This window comes from Opisthocomus hoazin, chromosome 19 (assembly GCF_030867145.1).
Source record: "Opisthocomus hoazin isolate bOpiHoa1 chromosome 19, bOpiHoa1.hap1, whole genome shotgun sequence".
Lineage (NCBI taxonomy): Eukaryota > Metazoa > Chordata > Aves > Opisthocomiformes > Opisthocomidae > Opisthocomus > Opisthocomus hoazin.
The window spans coordinates 10,240,881-10,261,216 of NC_134432.1; the positions used below are offsets into that span (position 1 = coordinate 10,240,881).

Genomic DNA, 20,336 nt, shown 5'->3' on the forward strand with positions numbered 1-20,336 from the left:
GGGGAACATCATCGAGATGTCCCTCCATCTGCCCCTGTGGGGAGGCAGGTTAGAATAGGGAACATGCCAGACCAGGACCCTGCAGCCCCACACTACAGCCATGTAGTAAGGAGTGATGTCCCCAACAGACATCTTGCTCTTGCCAGAACGCGCAACTGCATGTTATCTGTGCATCCACACTGCTAGTGAGGAAAGACTTGAAGTGGTGTCTAAAACTCCACTTTTAAGAAGCCTCAGCAGCTGCCCAAGGACACTAGTCCTCTTAATTGCTGTATCAGTACATTCAAAGATACTCACTATCTCACTATCGGCCCTAGCGAAACACGTATTAACCATTTGTCCTTGAAACCAGCCATCCCCTTGCAAAGTGATTAAAGCAGTCTTGTGCCAGATGAATCGTGCACGTCTTCTTTTTTTTCTCCTGCTCCCCCCCACAAGATATCATCCCCTCTGCATTCCTACTAGTCACGACAGATCTTCTTCCCTGCTATTTATTATGTTTGCACTCATTTGTTTTCCTTCAGACAGTCTTTGAGACACTGCATCCAGTGACCTCTGGCAAAGGAATGGGAATAGCGCTCACTTTTATCCTGGCACTAGGCAGCAACAGTGACAAATTGGTTTGCTTTTCTGCCTGACACTGGGGGTTGTGAGTAGGGAAGGGGGGTTTTATTAGCCTGGACTTACTTATTCATCTGAAATATGCTTTGTACTCTATCCTCTCTGATGTTATTTAAAATATATGTTTGGGCTTGTCTATTGCTGTCTGGGAATGCAGAAAGTTTTGCCCAAATGGATGGAACCTTCTGGTGGGAAGTAAACTTGTTCTCACGATATGCTGGGATAATTTTTAAAATTTTTTTTAAACAGCTAAATATACATGTTCAGTTGTGCACGGATGTACTCTGCTATGCTAGGCAAAGGAACAGCAGACACATCCACAATGACACTTCCCAGCACGAAAATATCCAGCCATTTACCAGTGAAAAGAGATTAGGAGGTGTGCACAGCCACAAATACTTCTTGAAGCCTATAGGAACATTTTGGAAATAAAGTACTTTCCCCACTTTGCTGCTTCTAAACTGAGCAGAAATAGCCCAGCAGATGGGGGACTCTGGATGGTTCTTGAAAGTGCAAAGTGATAACAGTAAGGATTTTTGTTTCACAACTGCGTGTTTCGTTAGCATCCCTCCTGCCTTCCAGTGCACACACCTGCATGGGCACAACCACCTTCGGGGTGCCCAGCAGAATGGCACAGGAACTAAAGTGATGGAGATGATAACTTGTGTGGAATTAAAAATACTGACCTTTTTTGCAATGCCTGTAATATCTACTGATGAAAAGCACTCTGTAACAGGTGGGTATTGTTGCCTTTATTACATTCCTCATCTATTTAAAAATCAAGGAAAGGTTAAAATACTTCAGGACTTTTCCATAAGAGTTTGCATAACTATTTCTAAAAGGACACTTGCATATTTGACTATTCATCTTCCATTCTGGCTGTGCTGCGTGCTGTTGCTCTGAGGATTATCCATGCAACATACTGTTCATCTCAGTTTAGTGCACTATCAGAATGGCATTTTCCCTGTTCCCATGTTGCTGCTGTGTCCTGACCTCAAAGGGATGATCTCAATGCAGCATCCTCAGAAAACTGCATTCATTTGTGTTCCCTCCTCCGCTTTCTTTTTTGTGGCTGATGTTACCTTGTGTTATCTTAATTACACGCTTTAAGGATGCGTGCTGCACAGATCATTGATGGAGTTTGATGTTTGTTAATATTACATCACGTTATGAAAATCTGGTACATTAAGACCTTGGTGTCTTTCCAAATTATTCTGAAAACATAAAGAACTTAATAAGCAACCCACTTTAACTAATACAGACTAATAGGTTGAGAAGGGAGGGGGTGAGCTTGGGAATATGTTTCTTAGAAGGGTTTTAAGTAAAATGATTTAAAGAGCCCTTGATCAGGACTTGCTATTCAAGGTCAGGATTTAGTGTCAAAATTAGGGTTAGTATTGGTGAGGATAGTAGATATCAATTTGTGGTCAAATCAAGTCAATCTTCACGATTGTATTTAATTTTTCCCCAACGAGCAATTTGTCTTTAAATGCAAACACTTAGCTAAATCAGGTGCAGATGGTTGTTTTTATCAAGTGAATGCTGTTTTTTCACTTTAAAAGCTTTTGTTTTTAGTCAAGTGAAGGAAGTGGGCAGCACTCCCTTGTTTTTGAAAGAAGAGCATATGCTTTTTAATTTGAAATGTAGCACTAATAGCATTATCCACAGGGGGATAGGCTGTGCTATTGTGGATTGTGGATAATGCATTTATGCCCAGATATCCTTTATTCCCCCCTGAGTGAAAGAATTTAACAGCATATTGTATTACCACGCCATGGAGAATATAGTTTACTCGAGTGAATTTTTTGACAGTATAAACTCTGGTTTTGGTTTTGTTTTGTTAATTTTTAGGGAAATTCTTGATGAATTTGCAATGTTCTTGTAATACTGTGTTGAAAAAAAACCCTCAACCTACCATGAACTACAAAAAAATACTGTTGAGGGGAGATCTGGAGATAACGCAGCCAAGAGCCAGAGCCAGTTTCAAAAATAAATTTACTGACACATCCTTTTTTTGCATTTCTCAGTCTCTGCTCTCTTCTCACCAGAAGTTGGTCTTCATGCTGCAATGGTGCCAAGCTGGGGATGCAGCAAAATGGAGAGAAGCAGGCTTGAGACAAGCAAACTCAAATCCATTTGTGACTTTCTGTAGCAAACTCCTTTTCCCCAGGTCTGTAAGACAAGTAATTTAGTAACCCAGAATGCTGTGCTCTTTGCTTCAGCAAAGTTGACTCTCTGCATTCAGCCTGATTCACAGGTATCTCCAACAACCTTCTGGGAAAATGCTGAACAAACGGAGATCACGGCTTGGAGGCCTGGGGCTGGCCTTGCATTGTTTGCTTTCTATTGTAAGGCTTATCTTGCAGTGTCATATGGTTAAAAACTGGAGCCTTGCCTCCAAGATAGCAGTGGAAAGGCAAGACGAGCTTGTGCGCATTTGTCTTCGGGTCAGTTTTATAAATGAATTTACTGATGCAGCCCTCAACAAAAATGCAAGGCAGAAACTACGAGCAAGAGCGAACAAGAACAAGTCCTAGCTTCTTTCCTGTCACGTGGTTTTCTGGAAACGAAAAATTTGAACACTGCTCTCCTGCTCCCTCACCAAAAAACTGGCTGCCCTTCAGTACTCATGTGAAGAGCTGATCTGGGCACTTCCACTCCGAGACTGCAAGCATGGCCATGGCTAGCTTAGCTGGAGGTACATTTGGAAAATGAAACCAGGTCTTGTACTTAGTTCCCATCTGCCCCAGGATCTTGGGATGTCCTAGTAGTCTCAGAGACACTAAGCCAAGTCTGTCAGAGATCTCAAAATAGAAACAAGTGACTAAGGTTGAGTAGCTCAGTGTAAAGAAGGCACCACAGCCCATGGGTTGCAATGTTCAAGTGGGGTGGCAAAGGAAAGAGAAGAGTTTTTTGAAATCAAGTTGGAGTCTGAGTGCTCCCCCACTACTTAGTTGCACAAAACACAAAAAGAATTCCTGCTGTCTCCCAGGAGAATTCAGCTGAGGCCACAGCCTGCACCTGAGCTGACTCAGTGATGGGCAGCAATTACTTCAGACCTGTTTAGGACAAGACAGGAGATCCATCCTGCAGCTCCACTTGCAAGGGCGCAGAGCAACAGTGGTTTGGTGTTCATTACAGTGCTTCACTGTGAAGCATGGCAATATCTGTGTGTTCTTCAGCAAAGTGAAGATTACTTTTACCCAGTTTTAGCCATGTAGAAGTTTAGATGTCTAAGCCAGTGATCTAGCCCTCCTCTACAGACTGTGAAGAGAAAGGGAGGCATCTCCCGAGAATGAGTCACCTCTTCCTATGCACAGTGTCTAAAGTGGGTGGGATGACTCATCCTCCAAAGGTAACAGTCTCTCTTTCTGTGGCTTAAATGACTAGTTTCAACTGAAAGCCTAACTTTTTGGTCGCAGAAATTAGCCATGTTCACCATTACCTGCATTTGTCTCAAGTTATTTTCAAAATTCAGAGTAAGTTGAGAACGTTTACTTCTCAGTAGATGGCCCCTTCAAAGGACCATTTTGTGCTTTCTGATGGGCTCTGCACATTTTTGTCCTTCAAAAATGGTGCTGAAACGGTTTGCTTATGTTTCATGGAGTTAGAGAAACTAAATCCTGTTGGAAACATAAAGAGAAGTCACTTGACCCATCCCCAAGCCACAGCCAGAAAGCTGCAGTGAAGTTTTGTATCCTTAATGTTTCCTCCTTTCAACAGTATCTTGCAACAGTCAGTAAGAAAATTTCATCTATCTTCGATAGGCAAGCCTACCGAAGACAAAAATATCCAAGCCTGCAGGGACAGCAACAGAGAATATTCAGGTGCAGAGGCAAATCAGCAGAGGGGAAAGGTAATGACACGAGAGAGCTAAAAGATGTAATCGTGAGAGGGGGGAGAGAGGGAAACAAAGAGATGTGCTTTAAAGATTGAGCAGTGGAGGAACACAGAGGCAATGCTCAGTGGAGAGGAGGTCTAGGCAGTGGGAGAGGAACAAACTCACACCCTTGAAATACGCATCTCTCCAGTGCTGCAGCATCACTTCCATTTGAAAATGCCTAACTGCTCTTCAGTTTAATCATTGCTGCACTTTTAGGTATAAGACAAATAATTAAGCATGGGAGTAGAATACAGCAAGTGCTAATAGGGCAGAAGGTGCTGAATAGTCCTTATAAAAAGCTGTGCTTGCAGCACAAAGTGGCTGCTGTTTTCTGTGTCCCCAGTCATGAAGTGAGGAGCATGAAAGCACTAAATTAAATTAAGTGCGTCTGTATCCATTCTGGTGCACTTTTTTCCCCCTGTGTTTGATACTACTGCTTGCTAAATAATACCCCGTCTCTAGCAAAGGATGAACAACATCATTTTAAATCTTCCTTCCAAATCAAACCAGGACAGACATCCTGCACAGCCTTGCATGCCTAACCCTGCGGACTCCCACAAGCAGAGTCTTCTCCTTTGTATAAGTTAGTGTTTAACGAAAATATCTGGTGCCTTAAAGAGACAATTCAGTCTGAAGTGGCAGTGTTATGGAGTTCATCCTCTTTGATGAGTTCAAGATTGCTTTCTTTTGCTGTCTGAAGATCAAAAATGAAGAAATAAATGCCCACTTCAAACCATGAGAGGCAACCATTAACCAATGTCTGAGAAGACACTGGGCCAGCCACACTGCCCAGGCACCTCGCAGTGCTGGCTCATGCATATAGCAAGAGAACACACAGCAAGGAAAAGCTGTGCCTGGAATGAGATGCAGCCATTAATCCTCGTACAACACAAGTTATTGAAGTTTGCTGCTCTGTCTACTGCTTTCCCCTCAATCTGAAGTGTCCCTCATTCTCTGAGCACACTTCTTCCTCAGGCTGCGGGCCACCAGGACAACAATCAGTAGCTCAAAAGGAAGCAGCTTGTATTTGAATCACCCGAAACACAAGCAGGGACAGTGTGCGAGGAGTGTTGTTCGCTCCTGTGAGAGATCAGACTGAGCATCACACTAAACAGCAAATGCAAAGCTCCTCTTTTACGTCTCATTTTCCACATGCACCCAATTAAACAGAGCTGTATAATCAAATTAGGCTGTGAAGGAAGAAAGACAGATTGTTATTTTTAAATACTTGGGAGATGTTTGGAATGGGAGGTCATAAAGGTAAAGAGGGAGGTCAATAAATAGAAAGCAGGAAATTATTTTTAACTATTGCAGATAAGGTATTATTAGAGCAGTCACCTGAAAGCTCCCTGAACTACACAGAATGATAAGCACTGCTCAACACAGCAGCAGTAATGAGAGCTGAGCTGAAGCCTGGCTCAGACCCATGTTCCCTTGCTTCCTTCAAGTGAGTTTTCAAGCGTAATGATTTTCTTTTTCTCTTCCTTTTTCTCCCATCTCCTGTCCTTACTGCTATCACTGAGCGTACCTCAGAGAGTCTGGCTCTTGTATGGACATTTGAGGAGGTTTTCAGTTGTTGCTGAGTGGGTATTTTTCCCCCTCTCTGGTTTCTTTTCCATCCTTTTCTTTTTGACTGGTCTCCTCTCACCCCTGCACCAACTGTAGAAGATGAAGAGCCAAGCCTCCACAGGCAAGCATGTGTGAAAAGAAAACAGAGGTTGACTTCCAAATGGGCTGGAGGACCTGGGGGCCAGGGGGACACACCTCTGGCTGAAGCATCATTGAGGGATGCCACACACAGAGCAGGGGCAGGGATGCTGCCAGAGGAGCATTGGCCCCATCCATCAGAGTCTCATGCTGATTTCCCAGATTTCCACGCTGGAGGCAGCAGACACCGGCAGAGCTGCCAGAGGAGTCTCTGTGTGTTTGTCTGTGGTGGGAGGGATATCCCTGGCTTTTTAATTTCACTCTTGGTCCTTTTTGCACACTATCCCACACAGTTTCACCAGTTCTTTATTCACTTTGTCAGCAAGGAGACAGGATCAACACCTTCATTTTTCATAGTCTGGACAATGGTCCAGGCAAATTTAGGTGAAGGAAAACACGTTTGTATCAGAATAAACTTAGAATATGCCCCCTACATACATTTCCCACTAATGCTGCAGACAAAAGCATGGGATGCACTGACCATACTACGTAGGAAACACTTTTTTTTTGATCTCTACTCTTCTTAGAAAGGGCTAGATCTTCAAGATGATTCAGCATAAATCAGGCTATGCCATAATGTGTAAGCTGTGAATTTAAAACAGACGTTTTCAAAGGTAAGAGAAGATGTCTGAGTGTCTTCCTCAACCTGAATTAGCATTTTTCTCTCCTGGATGCCAAGCTTTTGAATATCAGTATGTTGACATGTTGCCACAGTCTGGGGAAAACAGCTGTTTTGGAGCCATCTTCCTATCTGCTAACTTCAGTTCTTTGTCTTATTGCACCTTCCCTGACCACTTCTCTGCCTGCGTGGTTTTCCAGAGTGAGGGCAATGAGAAGGGATTTTTCTTTCTTTCAAGGATCAAAGCAAAACATAGAAGATGCCAAATGATAAATATTTGACTTTGAAACATGAAAAATAAGAGGAAGTGCAGCATCAAGGGAATAAGTCTCTTGGGATGTCCTGCAGTGTGAATGTACATTTTGTACTGCAAAGACAGGAGTTGTGGATGCAGTGTGTAAAGACGTGGGTTTTACAAGAAAATAGAATCAGCCAGGAGACCTCTGGGAAATCACAGAATGTGTGTACGCTTTATGGTTTGTATAAAATTAAATTATCTTTTTTCTTAGAGATATTGATCGTTGTTCTTGTCGTCTTCTCCTTATTTATTTATTTATTTTCCACCTTTATTTCATTGTCCATGTCCCTGTCTTTCAGGTCCCTTGTTTGAATTGGTCCTATTTATGTGAAACAAGTTGATAACTCATATCTTCTTTCTTTTACTCTCAATAATTATAGGTCTCCTAGGAAAGCTGTCCTTCAGTAGAAATTTTGTAAAGGTTTTGAAAGATTTTATTAGAAAAGATTTGGGTCCTGCACAATTATCACTTCTGAAAGGTGCTTTGCCCACCTCCTCCAGTGGAAGTGCTATTGATCATCTCACAAAAGGAAGGCACGTACTTACAGAGAGAAAAGTTGAGGTCTGGTTGCCTTTTTAACATCAATGATAAAACTGCATCTAATGTTCACCCCATTCACCTTAACTCCACTGGTCTGCACTAATTAAGGTGGAGCAAGCCGTGCCGGTTAATAAAGAACACTGTAAATCAGCTTGTGCTGGCCAGTGATTGCAACAAGAGGACAAACCCAATAACTGATTCAAAAGATGGGCTTTGATTAGCAGAAATATCTGGGGCTTTTGTTCACTGATTGTACAGAACACACTGTAAAACCCTGCCACTATCAATGGCTTAGATGTAAGACTCAAAATACCTTCTCTCCCTTTTAAGTTGGGCTTTAACTTGTAAAGTCCGGCTTTAAAGTATTGCAGATGATCATCACAATTCTGCCTTATATTTTGCAAAAACACAGTTCTACTTGGCTGTTGGTACCACCGTATTGCTCCAAGGTCCTATAGCCGGGGCAATCACATCCCACATGATAGCTGACTCCTTTCGGAGCCATCAGCTTGTTGCCTGTAAGTCAAACACTAGTGTAGTTTACAGAATATTTTGCTCTTGGGTCTATTTTAGACATCCGTATGTATAACACATTCTGTTCTCTCTATTCAGGACAGTTCGTCACCACTATCAGAACAGACTTTACTCCTTCACATCACTACCAGCCATCCTCACAACATGTCCTGCAGTAAGCAACACGTCCTCTGTGTCATGTTAGCAAAGCTGCAACACAACTCCTTTGCTACCTTCAGCACTTTGAGATGAAAAAATCTACACACAAAATAATCTTCTTGGGTGCTGGGAAGCCACACAAGGCCAAGAGCCAATCTGGGTGCTGTATGATGTCCTGCTACCGTGGCTGATGGAGTATTAGCCATGGAAAGTGTGACGGACACCAGCTTTTGCAGGCTGGCCTGAAGATCAGGGTGGGAGTTGTAAGCACACGGAACAAACCCACAGGCTTCTCATACCCAGCCCTGTCTGGGTCAGCACATTACAGCTGTGTGGACACAAGACAGTGCAATCAGGACCCGCTCCTCCTTCCGAGGCCTCTCAGGAGCAATAAGAAAGGTCTACATATACTCAGCACAGCCAACTTTTCACACCCCATTAGCCCAGATGTGATGAACTTTACTTCCTGTAACTAGCTATGCCGATAGAGCTGACCAATTTTTTTTTCCCCAGCTGAACAGTTTTCTGTTACAGAAATGTGAATTCAGCAAAATATATTTTTTGTTGACATTTTTAATGGGAAATTATTGAAACACTTCATTTCCATTTTAGCATTTGGCCAGTTCTGTCTCATCTGGCATGAAATAATTAAAATCCAGCAGAGAAGCGCTTGCCTCTTTCAATCATTTACCAGAGTTTCCCTTCAAGAAGGCTGTCCTGAGATTCCCAAACTGAAATATGATGGGATGTTGCCTTTCACTCTAAAATTTGAGAATGCCACTTTCTATTTAACTTTAGAACTTTCCTCCTCAGAATAAAAATATTGTTCCAGAAAGCTGCATTTCTGGGGAGAGAAGGTGTCTTGCACCAGCTGAATCATAGGAAGGATGGTTTGACTCAAGGCTTTGAAAGAATTAACAGTTGCCACAACAGGACTCCCTCTCATGTAGCCAAGGCGGTGCAGAGAGGAGTTGGTACAGGGAGCCCTGCGTGGTTTAAGATTTTTATAGTGACAGATTTCTCTGCATAATGCATTTTGGGTGAAGCTTCAGGTTTATTTTGTACTTATCTGATGTCAGAACAGTATATATTAAGTCTTCAAAAAAAAAGAAGAGGAAGGTTTTTTAATCAGCTTATTACAGCCTTCCATGTATAAAAGCAGTTATATGGCAGTAAACCTGGAATCCCACAAGAATTTGTTGTAAAGTGACAGATTCAGGTCAGAGTTGTTAATAAACAGCCAGATAGATGTGTGATGCATAATGAGGGGAGAAATGGCATTACTGTTTTACAGGAGAGTGGAGAAAGATAGGATATGCCAGGTCCCTGAGAACAACTGGGTACCCTGGCATTTAATACCTTGCCTCTGGCCAATACCTGATATTTCAGAGAAATTAGAGCTATTCTACAACTGCTGAATAAAGTAGCCACATGGTAGACACATAGTTTTGGTCCCTTAGCTCCCTTCACCCTGACAACAATCTCTAAATTTCCCAGTTGACTCTTGCTTCTGTAGGTACAGACTGTGAAGACCACTGACATGGGCTGGGTATGACCAAAGCAGTGCTGCAAAAGACCTTTTTTTTTTTTTTTCTTACTTTACTTCTGCCACTGATTAACTATGTGACCATAGGCAACTCTTTCAACACCTACTTCTGCCGTCTTTCTTGTTTTAAACATACTTTTTGGAGCATGAGTTTCTCATGCCCATGTCAGTTAGTTGGCTTTCATCCTATTTCTTGTTCTAAATTTGCTGGTCTTTATTTTCATTAACTGGATCCTATAATAAATGCACAAGTAATTCTGACCTGAAGGAAATGCTGGTCACCCTATAAAGAATATCAGAGAGGTAAAAAAATGCTTTGCAAATGGGAATATATGCAAAGTAGCAAAAGCAATGGCTCCTGTTCAACATTTCCTGGGAAGAGAGAGCAGCAAAAAAAACACCCTAAAAAACAGATGAAGGACTGGTCCACCTTTATGGGACTGACCCTTGAAAGCCCACTGGGAACTTCAGCTGGTGTCACATGCATCTCCCTCTTAATTAGTGCTCTTCTGAGAAGCTTCTTGAAATCAGATCTCCTTTTTTCTTATGTCTCGGTAAAATGCCAGCTACTCTGGGGTCTTGGTGCATGACTGAGGTCCCCCAGTGCTACATCAGAGGTATTAATTCTCATTAAGAACTGATACAATTTGTGTTCATTTGGACACTTGTAGTGCACTTCACTGGCTGCTCCAGTGTGCAATACAAGTGTTCATCGCGGTCTAAAAGGCTCTGCATATGCTCCATCACAGCTGCCTAGGCTTACTGAACCCAACCCAGCCACTGAGGATAAAAAAGTAATTCAGGTAATTCAGGCTAGCAAGCTGTTTTTTTGGTCTTGGGACTCCTGGGCCTTTACAGCCCGGAGATCTGGGATTCCCCCAAAGCTCAACACACATTACCTGTTGCTGAGAACTCCCGAATCCGAGCTAGAAAAATACATGGGCATGATCTTAACTCATATGGTTTTGAACAGTCTCTTTGACTTTCACGCATTTGCCTGCACACATGCAGTCATTCAGTTTTGCAATCCATTGTGCTCAGCACCTTGCAGGACTGAGCCCTTCACTAATCCTTCTAAAGCCAAGTCTACTGACTTTGAAAGCAACCCACAAGGGTTTCTTATCTACATTTCCTGAACAAGCTGCTTGCTTAGGCTTAGCCTTTTTGCATTAGTCTTCAACCAGAGTTGATTTTGAGCAATGAACATGATTAGATTTTCATATCAAGAGAGACTGAAAGTACGGAGGTCGTTCCCAAGTATCCTGGATTAAGTCAGGAGTGAACTCCCTTCATTGAGCAGCTTGTAAAAACACAAAAAGATCAGAATTAGTGCCTAAATCCAACCCAGCCAATATCCAGGTTTTGCTTTCTCATCCTGGAATGAATCTTAACAGAACCCCGAGTCTAAATGCCTTAGGGAAGTTTGAGAACCAGATCTCAGTAGTTAGATGCATGACATTTGTATAATATGATTCTGTCATCACATTGCAGAAGAAGATTCAGTCCTAAATTACACCACAGCCCAACTCAGGGGGAGATGCTGCATGCTGTCAAGAAGCCTGTCCCAGAAAACAGACTGAAATAACGATTGCTTCATCTCTAGAAAATGTCTATTACTGTCTTCTTTTCACACCAAAATCAGGCAAAGGTAGTTCTTTCAGGCTTGACCTGAGCAGTTGGGATGTCACAAGTCGGAAACAAAATCCACGCTATGGCAGCAAGTCATACGCCTTTCTCAAGGTCACTATCCATACATGTGAGAGTGGGACATTCAGACATGAGAAACTGACAGTGGAAATAAAAGCATATCTGGAATAACCGTTCCTGTCATCTCTTCTCCTCTTCATACAATGGTCAGTCTTAAGACTGAGGCTCGAGACAGACTCTGGTCCCAGTTCTGTGAAGGTTTTGCCATAGCAAGCCAGTCTGTCTGTCTTGAGCTTCCCTTTCCCACCTATAAAAATCAGGCTAGCCCTAAACTGATCACTTCTATTTAAATAACAATCTTGTATTAATTCTGTGTATGCGCAGGACTAAACACAATGAGACTTGGATTGCAATCAAGACTTCAAAATATAGATTAATAGATAAATTAATAGATATCTATTAATAAGCTTAAAGATATCTAATATAAATATTTTAAACTTAACTAACTATATACCTGTATATAGAAGTACAAAAGGTATAGGTTGTGTTACTGTCTTTGCGGTTTCACATGAAGTCTCTCAGCATTCTCACTTGAATCTAGTAGCACCATAATCCAGGTGCTTTTTCCTCTGTTCCTGGCAGCATCTTTGAAAACTTTTGACCTTCCTCTCCCCTTGGTACACCCTTTTCAAGGAGATCTGTGAGCACCTTGGAAAATCAACCCAGTAGAGCTTCTTTTTCCTATTTAGACAAAGCTATGTTCTAGGCAATATGACTGACAGTATTAAAAACCAGGGATAGCTCAGATACTCAAAAAGTAGTATCTATCCCACATAGTTCAACCAGAAAATCTTGAATTTAAATTTCTCTTTTTTAGACCTCCTTTAAAATTTCAGTCAAAATAATTCAGTTGGACATTTTCTACTGGGAGCTGTTGTGTTGTTAAAAACTAAGGCATCTCACAGCAATTTATCACTGGCAAAATTATCCCCAATAAACACAATGAGTCTGTGTGCTTTTCCCATTTCATTTTGCTTCTTTGTTCAGTTCAATTTGGTTGACTTTTTCGGTGGCATTAAATATTATTTTAAGCTGCACTTACATGATGTGTGTTATATTTAATATCTAATGGGCTGGTTTTGTTCATTACCGAGGCAAAACTGAAAAGAGGAGATGATGAGAGGCAGGATGGGTTTGGGGAGTGAAAGGAGTCCTCCCTGAGCGCTGAGGTCAGTAATCCAATCTCTTTTGTGCCTGCCTGTATCTGTTCAGGGTCACCTAAGCAGATCCTGCTCCTCCACAGGCTCTACTGCCATGATTATTTTTTCTAGCAATACCTTTTGTAGTTCTCCTGGGGAGGGACCCATGGTCTGTTTTTTCTAGGTCTCTACACAAGGTTGAATTTCCTTCTTGTCTGAAAAGCAAGTACTGGAGGCCAACAGGAACCACTCAGTGATTGCACAGCTGTACAAATTATACACTGAAGATGGGGACACTTGGATGGTGTGCCTGGGGCCATTCCTGTAGATGTCTTTAATATCACTAGACGCCATTCAGATGTTTAGCTAGCTACATCCCACCTCATCTGTCCTGCTAAACTTAATCCAGCTCAGACTGGAAAGATACTCCTATTGTGAGACCCACACCCACTACAGTGTCTGGTGGTATTTTGTTGGTATTTATCTGAGAAGCCACAGAGTTGGTAGGCTGGGGAGCGCCACTGCTCGCCTCTTTCTTGTGGTCAGGATTCATATGGACAGTCTTGTATGTTAGAAGGTTTGTTTTGCATATCCAAGGGTCATAGATTGGTACCATTTTTTTTTTTTTTTGTCTTGCTACACAAAAAAATAGTTATATTTGATTGAACAATATATGTGTACCAAGCACCCATCTTTTGTCAGTTGAAAATTCAGGAGGAAGGACTGAAATTTCCAACAAGATTTTTATACAGATTTTAGGCCTCACTTTTTCCATATTTATTTAATTTACAGAAGAATAATAATGCTGATGACATTAAGAGAAGGTAGTTTTATATTATGGAAAAAAAAATTACTGGAAGAAGTCACAAAGAAAATGTGAGGGGGTGTTAGTTGATACGTGGATTAGAGAAAGTATCTTCGACTAGAAGGTCTGTAATCTGACTGGGTCCAGCAGGTCTAATGTATCATTTCAAACCTTCTGGTGTATAAAGAACATGGAAATGTCTCCCTCATGAGTTCCTTATGCTTAGTCTCATCTGTGTCCCTTCTGCCTCTCTCCTAACACACACCACCGACCACCTCTCTGCTTTCAGACAAGAAACTGAAGCACCTAATTCTTGTGCCATTTTTTCCTTTCAACAAACCCTGCAGTAGATTCATCAAGGAAAGAACTTTAGCTTGAGGCAGGAGCACACAGTTTGGATTGCCACTCAGCATTTCTCATCCAGCACTGGGAACTGAGCAGCCAGGCTGAGGATCTCGCTACACCCTGGTGCAGGAGATGCCATCTGCCAAATGTCCTCCGAAGTGTTTTTTTAGCAAGTGGGCTAAAAAGAACATCCTGTACATGGCAGCTGAAGTCCATCACAGCTGTAACGGGACCATACGCACACAGCCTGGGCTGGAGGTAGATTCTGGATCTGGAGGGACACTGGGCAAGCGGCCAATGAGCCTCTGTTACTTGCCCATGTTTCCCTTTGGGGAAAGGGATTCCTAGCTTAGCACGGCCAGAGATGGCTCTGAGGAGCAGGGAGCATTGGCATTCACTCGTCCCAGGTGTAGCTCACCTAGAAAGATGCTAACTCCATTAACTGAGTCCACCAGGGCATTGTGGCCAGTATCGATTTCTTTGACGTCATCTCAAAAAGCAGCAGATCTCTTGTGATCTTTATACAACAGCAAACAGGCTTCCTGGGAAGAGGGAAATCATCTGCATCCTTTACTTGCTTCCCTGCTTTCTGCCCTTGTCATCCCCTCCCCCTACCTGTCCATCCACTTATTGTGCCTCCAAGAAGACATTTCTGCTCCAGGACGTGGTTGTTGTTGGAGCTGTGTGGGGGTCACTGGGGCTGTGCCCTTTGCCTTTGAGGAGGGCAAAGCTGCTGAGGTCCAGATTCTTCCTGATGATTTCATGTGATAGCTAATTAATGGCCTCCCCATGTTTCCATGGCAACTCCATGCTGTGCTCTTAGCCCTGATCCAAATGGGCATTCGGTACACTTCTGAAGCCATAGCATCAGCATATTAATAAGACTTGCTGACGTCCTTTACTTTCTGACACATCGTCTGGTAAGTCTAAATTTGAATAACTTTAAAAAGCGCATTTCTTTGTAAGCTGCAAGTGCGTTCTGTCATGTGACTTGAAGCACCTGATCCCAGAAGTCTTGTGCATTTGAAGAGAAGCAGCAGGTTGATTCTTCTCTACCTGCTGCTTTTTGCCACGTTTTGCCTTTGGGACACCTGGCATGTGGCTTTTATTTTTTCTCTGGGTTATTTGGAAGCTCCAGCTTTCATGCAGTCCCTAATTTAATTGCAGCAATGGACAAGTATCTGCCATGATTTGGTAGGACCATCTCTGTATTAGCTGAGCTGCACAATCTTATGGACTGCTCCCTAACTCCTTTTTGTAGAGGAGAAAGAAGCAGAGTTTCATTCTCGTACAGTCAGAGAATGGTTACTTATGTTTCCAAGTATGAATGTCCCTTTTATCATTAAACTCTGTAACAACAGCTGATCATGCAGTTTAGTGATTCTAGTTTTATGGGTGAAAGGATTCTCTGGGCCTCACCTAATTCTCGTCTATTAATTATCTTCCATTCTAGTCACTGTCTTGTAAATGATATTTTCCTGACCAAGTGGAGGACCTGGACATTATCTCCACACTGTAGCACAGGTGTGGCCTTTCTAGGGGGATCTGAACTACTTTCTCTTATTGAGACAGAAGTATGCGAGATGCCTCCACATTTTCTATTTTCTGCAGAACAAACACCCTAAAAGAAACCTGTGGGGTATGGTTCTGGATCTGGCTGTCACAGGCTGTCCCCTTACCTGGGGAAGGATTTAGCAGTGGAAGCAGAGCATGTGCCCTGTTTGTTGCAGACATTTATTTTCTAGCATGAAAAGCAGAGGGTAGCAGGGTCCAGGCCACATTTGATCAGGTAGTTTGGTTTTGTTTTTCCTTTTTCTCTCTGACAAACTTTGAGCCCAAAACAGTCGCTATGCTCCTAGATAGCTTCATTTTCCCCTACCCTGAAGGGCAAGGGAATTTATTCTTGACATTTTGGCTTCATTCCACCTCAAAATTTCATCTAGCCATGTTGCAACATGGCTCCAGATCATTGTGTGGATGTACCATCATACCTTGGTGCCATGTTGCGCCATCAGGTATTCCTAGGGCGAGTTTCATATGCTGAGAGCATATTTATGCCAAACTTCCTTCCATCTGCCCACACTGGTTTTCTATGCTCCAGCTTCACCGCTTCCAGCCATGGTGGAAATGCTAGTTGAGGCCAGACAATGCCTCTTTAATGCCACTGCTGTTCTGCCATTGCTTGGGTCTGAACTTGACAGCAATGACTTGAAGTTCTGTTAGCTGCCAATGTCTTGTTTAAGGTTTGCTGTGTTGCCCCCCTTGCTGAAGCCGTGTATAACTAGGGGCTGACCATCCCAAGGCATTATTAAAAATACATGACAGCAATTGATTTGATCCCTAACAGTCCCACAAACACGGGGCGAGATTTAGCTAATGTGTTGCTAGTTACCTATGAGATCTGAGATTTAATTGCAGATTCTCTGGCTTCTAGTCAGTAGAGCTGGATACTTATCTCATAGGAAAGCATGTTGTCAAATTAATTTCACTTTGCTTCATCATGTTCACTATTCCTAGCCACGAACAAATCCCATCACTGAATATAGACTGCATTTCAGGTTATAGGTTGCTCATAACCAGTATTCAGTATTTTTAGAGCAATCACTATAGTTCTTTCCAATGTCAGCTCTTTGGGTCATACATGTAAATTAAACAGTACATTTCTATTCCTTGCTTGGATGGATGTAACTGTCAGGAACATTATTCCCACCCATAATTACAAATTTGACATTCATTTCCCATTAACACTCCTACTATTTGCTTAAAACTAACTTCCATGCATACTACTGCTGGTGAATTTTATCAGAAAGCTGATGCAGGAAGAGCACAACTATAAAGAAACCTCTTTGAATTATGGGGTCTATAACTATGAACCTCTACTACACAAAGCAAAGACCAATCAAATGAAAAATAAACAAAAGAACAAACTGGGAAAAGTAGGCAACCTTGCAACCTCTTGCACAGACTGACCAGTAGAAACAGATGGAGATCCTCATGCAAATGAGTGAAAATACGAAGTTACTACCAATGGAAATTAGTGGATGTCCCTAAAAACATCTTTGTTGCTTAATTCACCCAGCTCTTCCTCAGATGCGTGCACTTCCCCACCTTTTGGTAGACAGACGGGGACTGACGTGTGCTTTTCTGACTAGAACTACCCAGACAGTTTCTCTTACACCCTCGATTGCTAGTTCAGCAGGAGAGTTCAGTCAATGTATAGTTTCCTTAAGGCATCTAATTCCTTGTCAATTCAGATGAGCATCAACCAAAACCACACCAATTAAACTAAACCTGGAACCAAACTTCATTGTCTAAGTCCCTGGTGTCACATGAATAACACCACAATGCATTTAGCTCTTTCCAGAAGAACTGATGTTATTCTCAGAATCTGAGCCAAAGTCTCTAAATAAACAGGTCAAAATTTCTACAAGGCTATTCTGAACTTGATTGAATCAACACGTTAAATCTCGAGCCAGATCTGAATCTTGGACTTTGAATCAGGTCTGTGCCTCCTGCTCAGGCCTATTTTTCCCCAGGATACTCTCCAGCTCTAGAAGCCAGCAGGATCAGAGATTTATTTCTCCCTTCTAGGAGGGAAGAAATTCTAGTCTCTCACTAGCACTTCTCACAATTAAAAAAACAGTGAGATTAAGAGAAACACCCCACTACTCACCTCCCAGTGCATTCAAGCTTCATCATTCATCTTAGTTGATCCTGCATTCATACACTCCATTCAATATATTATTTTTTTAAATGCAAACACACATGAACACACACTCCATAAAATTTTACCCACATTTTAGTTACTTTAGTTATTTTTTGATAACTCAACCTTTTTAAATTTGGCTTTATCCTGGCAAATTCAGGGTAGATTTGGTTATTGTTCTCTTCCCTCCCACCCCACACTTTTACTGCTTTTGTGGATATTTTAATAAAATTTTCTCATCTGTTTCCTGTAAATTTTTTTTTGTGGACACAGAAAGTGCAAGTGAAACAAGGATATTATTTACAGCCATGGAAACATAAGAAAGTAAAAGAAATTTTTCCTTCCCCAAAGAACTAAAACAACATATATACCCTTCAGTGTCTCCAGGTTTCCTTGGAAATATATTTTCTTGCATTGTGCTTTGGTTTTTGTGGTGATAAGGTTTCCCGGTGTAATTTGAAACCCCCCCAGAACCTGAGGCAAAAATCCAAACTCAGGTTTTCCTTTAAGTCTAGGTTTATCAAAGTGGTGTATGGTTTGCCTTTAAGTCTAGGTTTATCAAAGTGGTGTATGATTTTGGCTCTCTCTGGTTTAGGGACTCTGTTGAAGTACCTTAAAGATGAGTGCCTCTGAAGATGCACAGGTGCTGATCCTCAAGGGGTTAAGCTCTGACATCACTGAAGGCAACAGCATTCTGATACAGGGCATAAACTCCAGTTCAGCAAAGTATCCAAAAGGACCTGACGTTCCATTCTTCAGCAAGTGCTGAGACTATCTCTGGTGAAAAGTCTTGCACCAAAGAAATCCCAGAGTGAAGACACCTGAGACCTGCACCCACCCTCCACCCCTTATATGTCTTCTCACCAATGAGGCATTAGTTCTACTCTTAAAGGGCTACCATCACCTTCTGTCCTCCCGCAAAGCTCATCACAGCCTGTGTGAATAACTCAACATAAAAGCTGTCATAAATCTTAACAGAAGAAATATCTTTTATCTTTAACCATTTACTCCCACTATAGGAATAATGGCAGTTCTTTTACATTTACATATAACTCTAGTTTGTTTTGATTTTTTTTTTGTTTGTCTCTTTGTCTTGGCACCTGCATAGCAGAAAACTTCACAGTTCATTACAGAATTTTGCCCCTCTCTTTGCTTCTCCCTTTATTTACTCTGCTGCCCCTCAGGACTAGCAAGCAATACCCCCAAGGTCAAGAGAGAGTAAGGTGTTACCCTTTTATGACGGATTATAGAAATAACAAACATGCCTGACAGTTTTATACAGCTGCTAGAACGGGTTTAGTTTTCAACAAATGAAGAATTTCCTCTTTTTTTTCTCTTTTGTATATTAATTACATTTTACAAATCTTCCCCCCCTTTTTCTTTGTACTTTCCCCCCACTTTTCTTTCTTTCTTTTTACTTTTTTCTCTTTTTTTTCTCTTTTATTTTTTTACAGCAAAAGGATCGATCACCGACATGTCCACTGAAAAGTCCGGGTTAGCAGAGTTTGGCTGTCATCTGATCCGACTGTTTGAGGATCTCAGTGTTGTACAGGTCTAGAGCGTGGTTCACGCGGATGATCTCGCTGTTGGTGAGTTTCAGGCGGTGCTTGAGCATACAAGAGAACAGATCCAGCTGGGGCTTCCCTGGGGCGACGGGAGGCGCCAGTCGATTGATTCGGTCCCGAATATCCAGCAGCAAGAGCATGACGGAGGAGGAAGAATAGAACTGCCCACCTTGCGTGTACGACTGGTTGACCTGCTGCACAGCACTGCGCAGTAGGTCAGCGTTAAAACGCAGGCTGTAGCCATACACCTGCACATCCGAGATCTTGATGTAGAACTGACGCTTGGTGGGGTCAGAAAGGTCCACGGGCCCTTGGCCAGTCTCATTACGCAGCAGGGAGGGCAGCCGAGTCCGGCTGCGCAGGTAGATGTGGACAGTCTCGAAAAAGGTTTTCCACCGGTTGCCCAGTAGCAGGGTCCAGTTGTAGCACTGGCTGTTTTGGAGGCGAATTTTCTCCCAGCGCGGGTAGCCGTACTCCCCAAAGGGCATGTTCCAGCCCTCAGAGTGACTCCCGCTGAATGGGTTGACGTAGACAAAGAACATAGGGTCCAGGCTGCTGTTGCGCATCTGGCAGATTCGCATGGAGATCCCGATCACCATGTGAATGAAGTCCATCCGGTTCTTGTTGCTCTTCAAGGTGAGGGACATGCGTTTGCGCCACCTGGGGTCAAAGAAGGTGTCCAGGCGTATCTCGTTGCTGATGAAGGTGGTGTGCACATACAGGCGAGAGTCCATTTTCTGCAGCAGATATTTCAGCTCTAGGTCCTGGAAGTCCAAGTCTGTCTCAAAGCTGATGAACTGCTCACTCCGCTCTGAGTCTACGTTCTGAGGCTCGCAGCGACCCCGGTAAAGCTTATAGCCCTTGTTGCATGAGCCGCAGAGAGAGATGTTGGCAAGGCTGCACATGGCACAGCTGTTGTTGCCCCCAATGATGCAGGGGATGGGGCGCTGGCACAGGCTGGTGCCACCGTGGCAAACGCAGCTTCGTTGGCTTTCCAGAAAGGTCCCCCAAAACCCATTCTCATTGCAGTAGAGCAGGGACTGGACCCGAGTAAGCCATTCCTGTATTGTCCTGCAGGTAGGAAGAAGAAAGCATTAGCATTGTAGAGCCTCACAGACTGTTCGGTGTTGGCACCTTACTAGAGTCACAGTGTTTTCAGGGCTAGATCTGAGGGAGAGCTCT

The 20,336-nt window shown here is 42.7% G+C and overlaps 1 protein-coding gene across 2 annotated transcripts in view; it reads right to left on the reverse strand.

Annotated features, from left to right (window-relative positions):
* Positions 1–8,894: 8,894 nt before the first annotated feature.
* The window catches only part of BRINP1 (BMP/retinoic acid inducible neural specific 1), a 94,622-nt gene continuing 83,180 nt past the window's right edge, over positions 8,895–20,336 (reverse strand). For both annotated transcript variants that reach the window (XM_075439509.1, XM_075439510.1), the window contains one exon: positions 8,895–20,225. In XM_075439509.1, the coding sequence (XP_075295624.1) occupies positions 19,085–20,225 (1,141 nt within the window). In that variant the 3' untranslated portion in view covers positions 8,895–19,084. The remainder of the gene's footprint in view (positions 20,226–20,336) is intronic.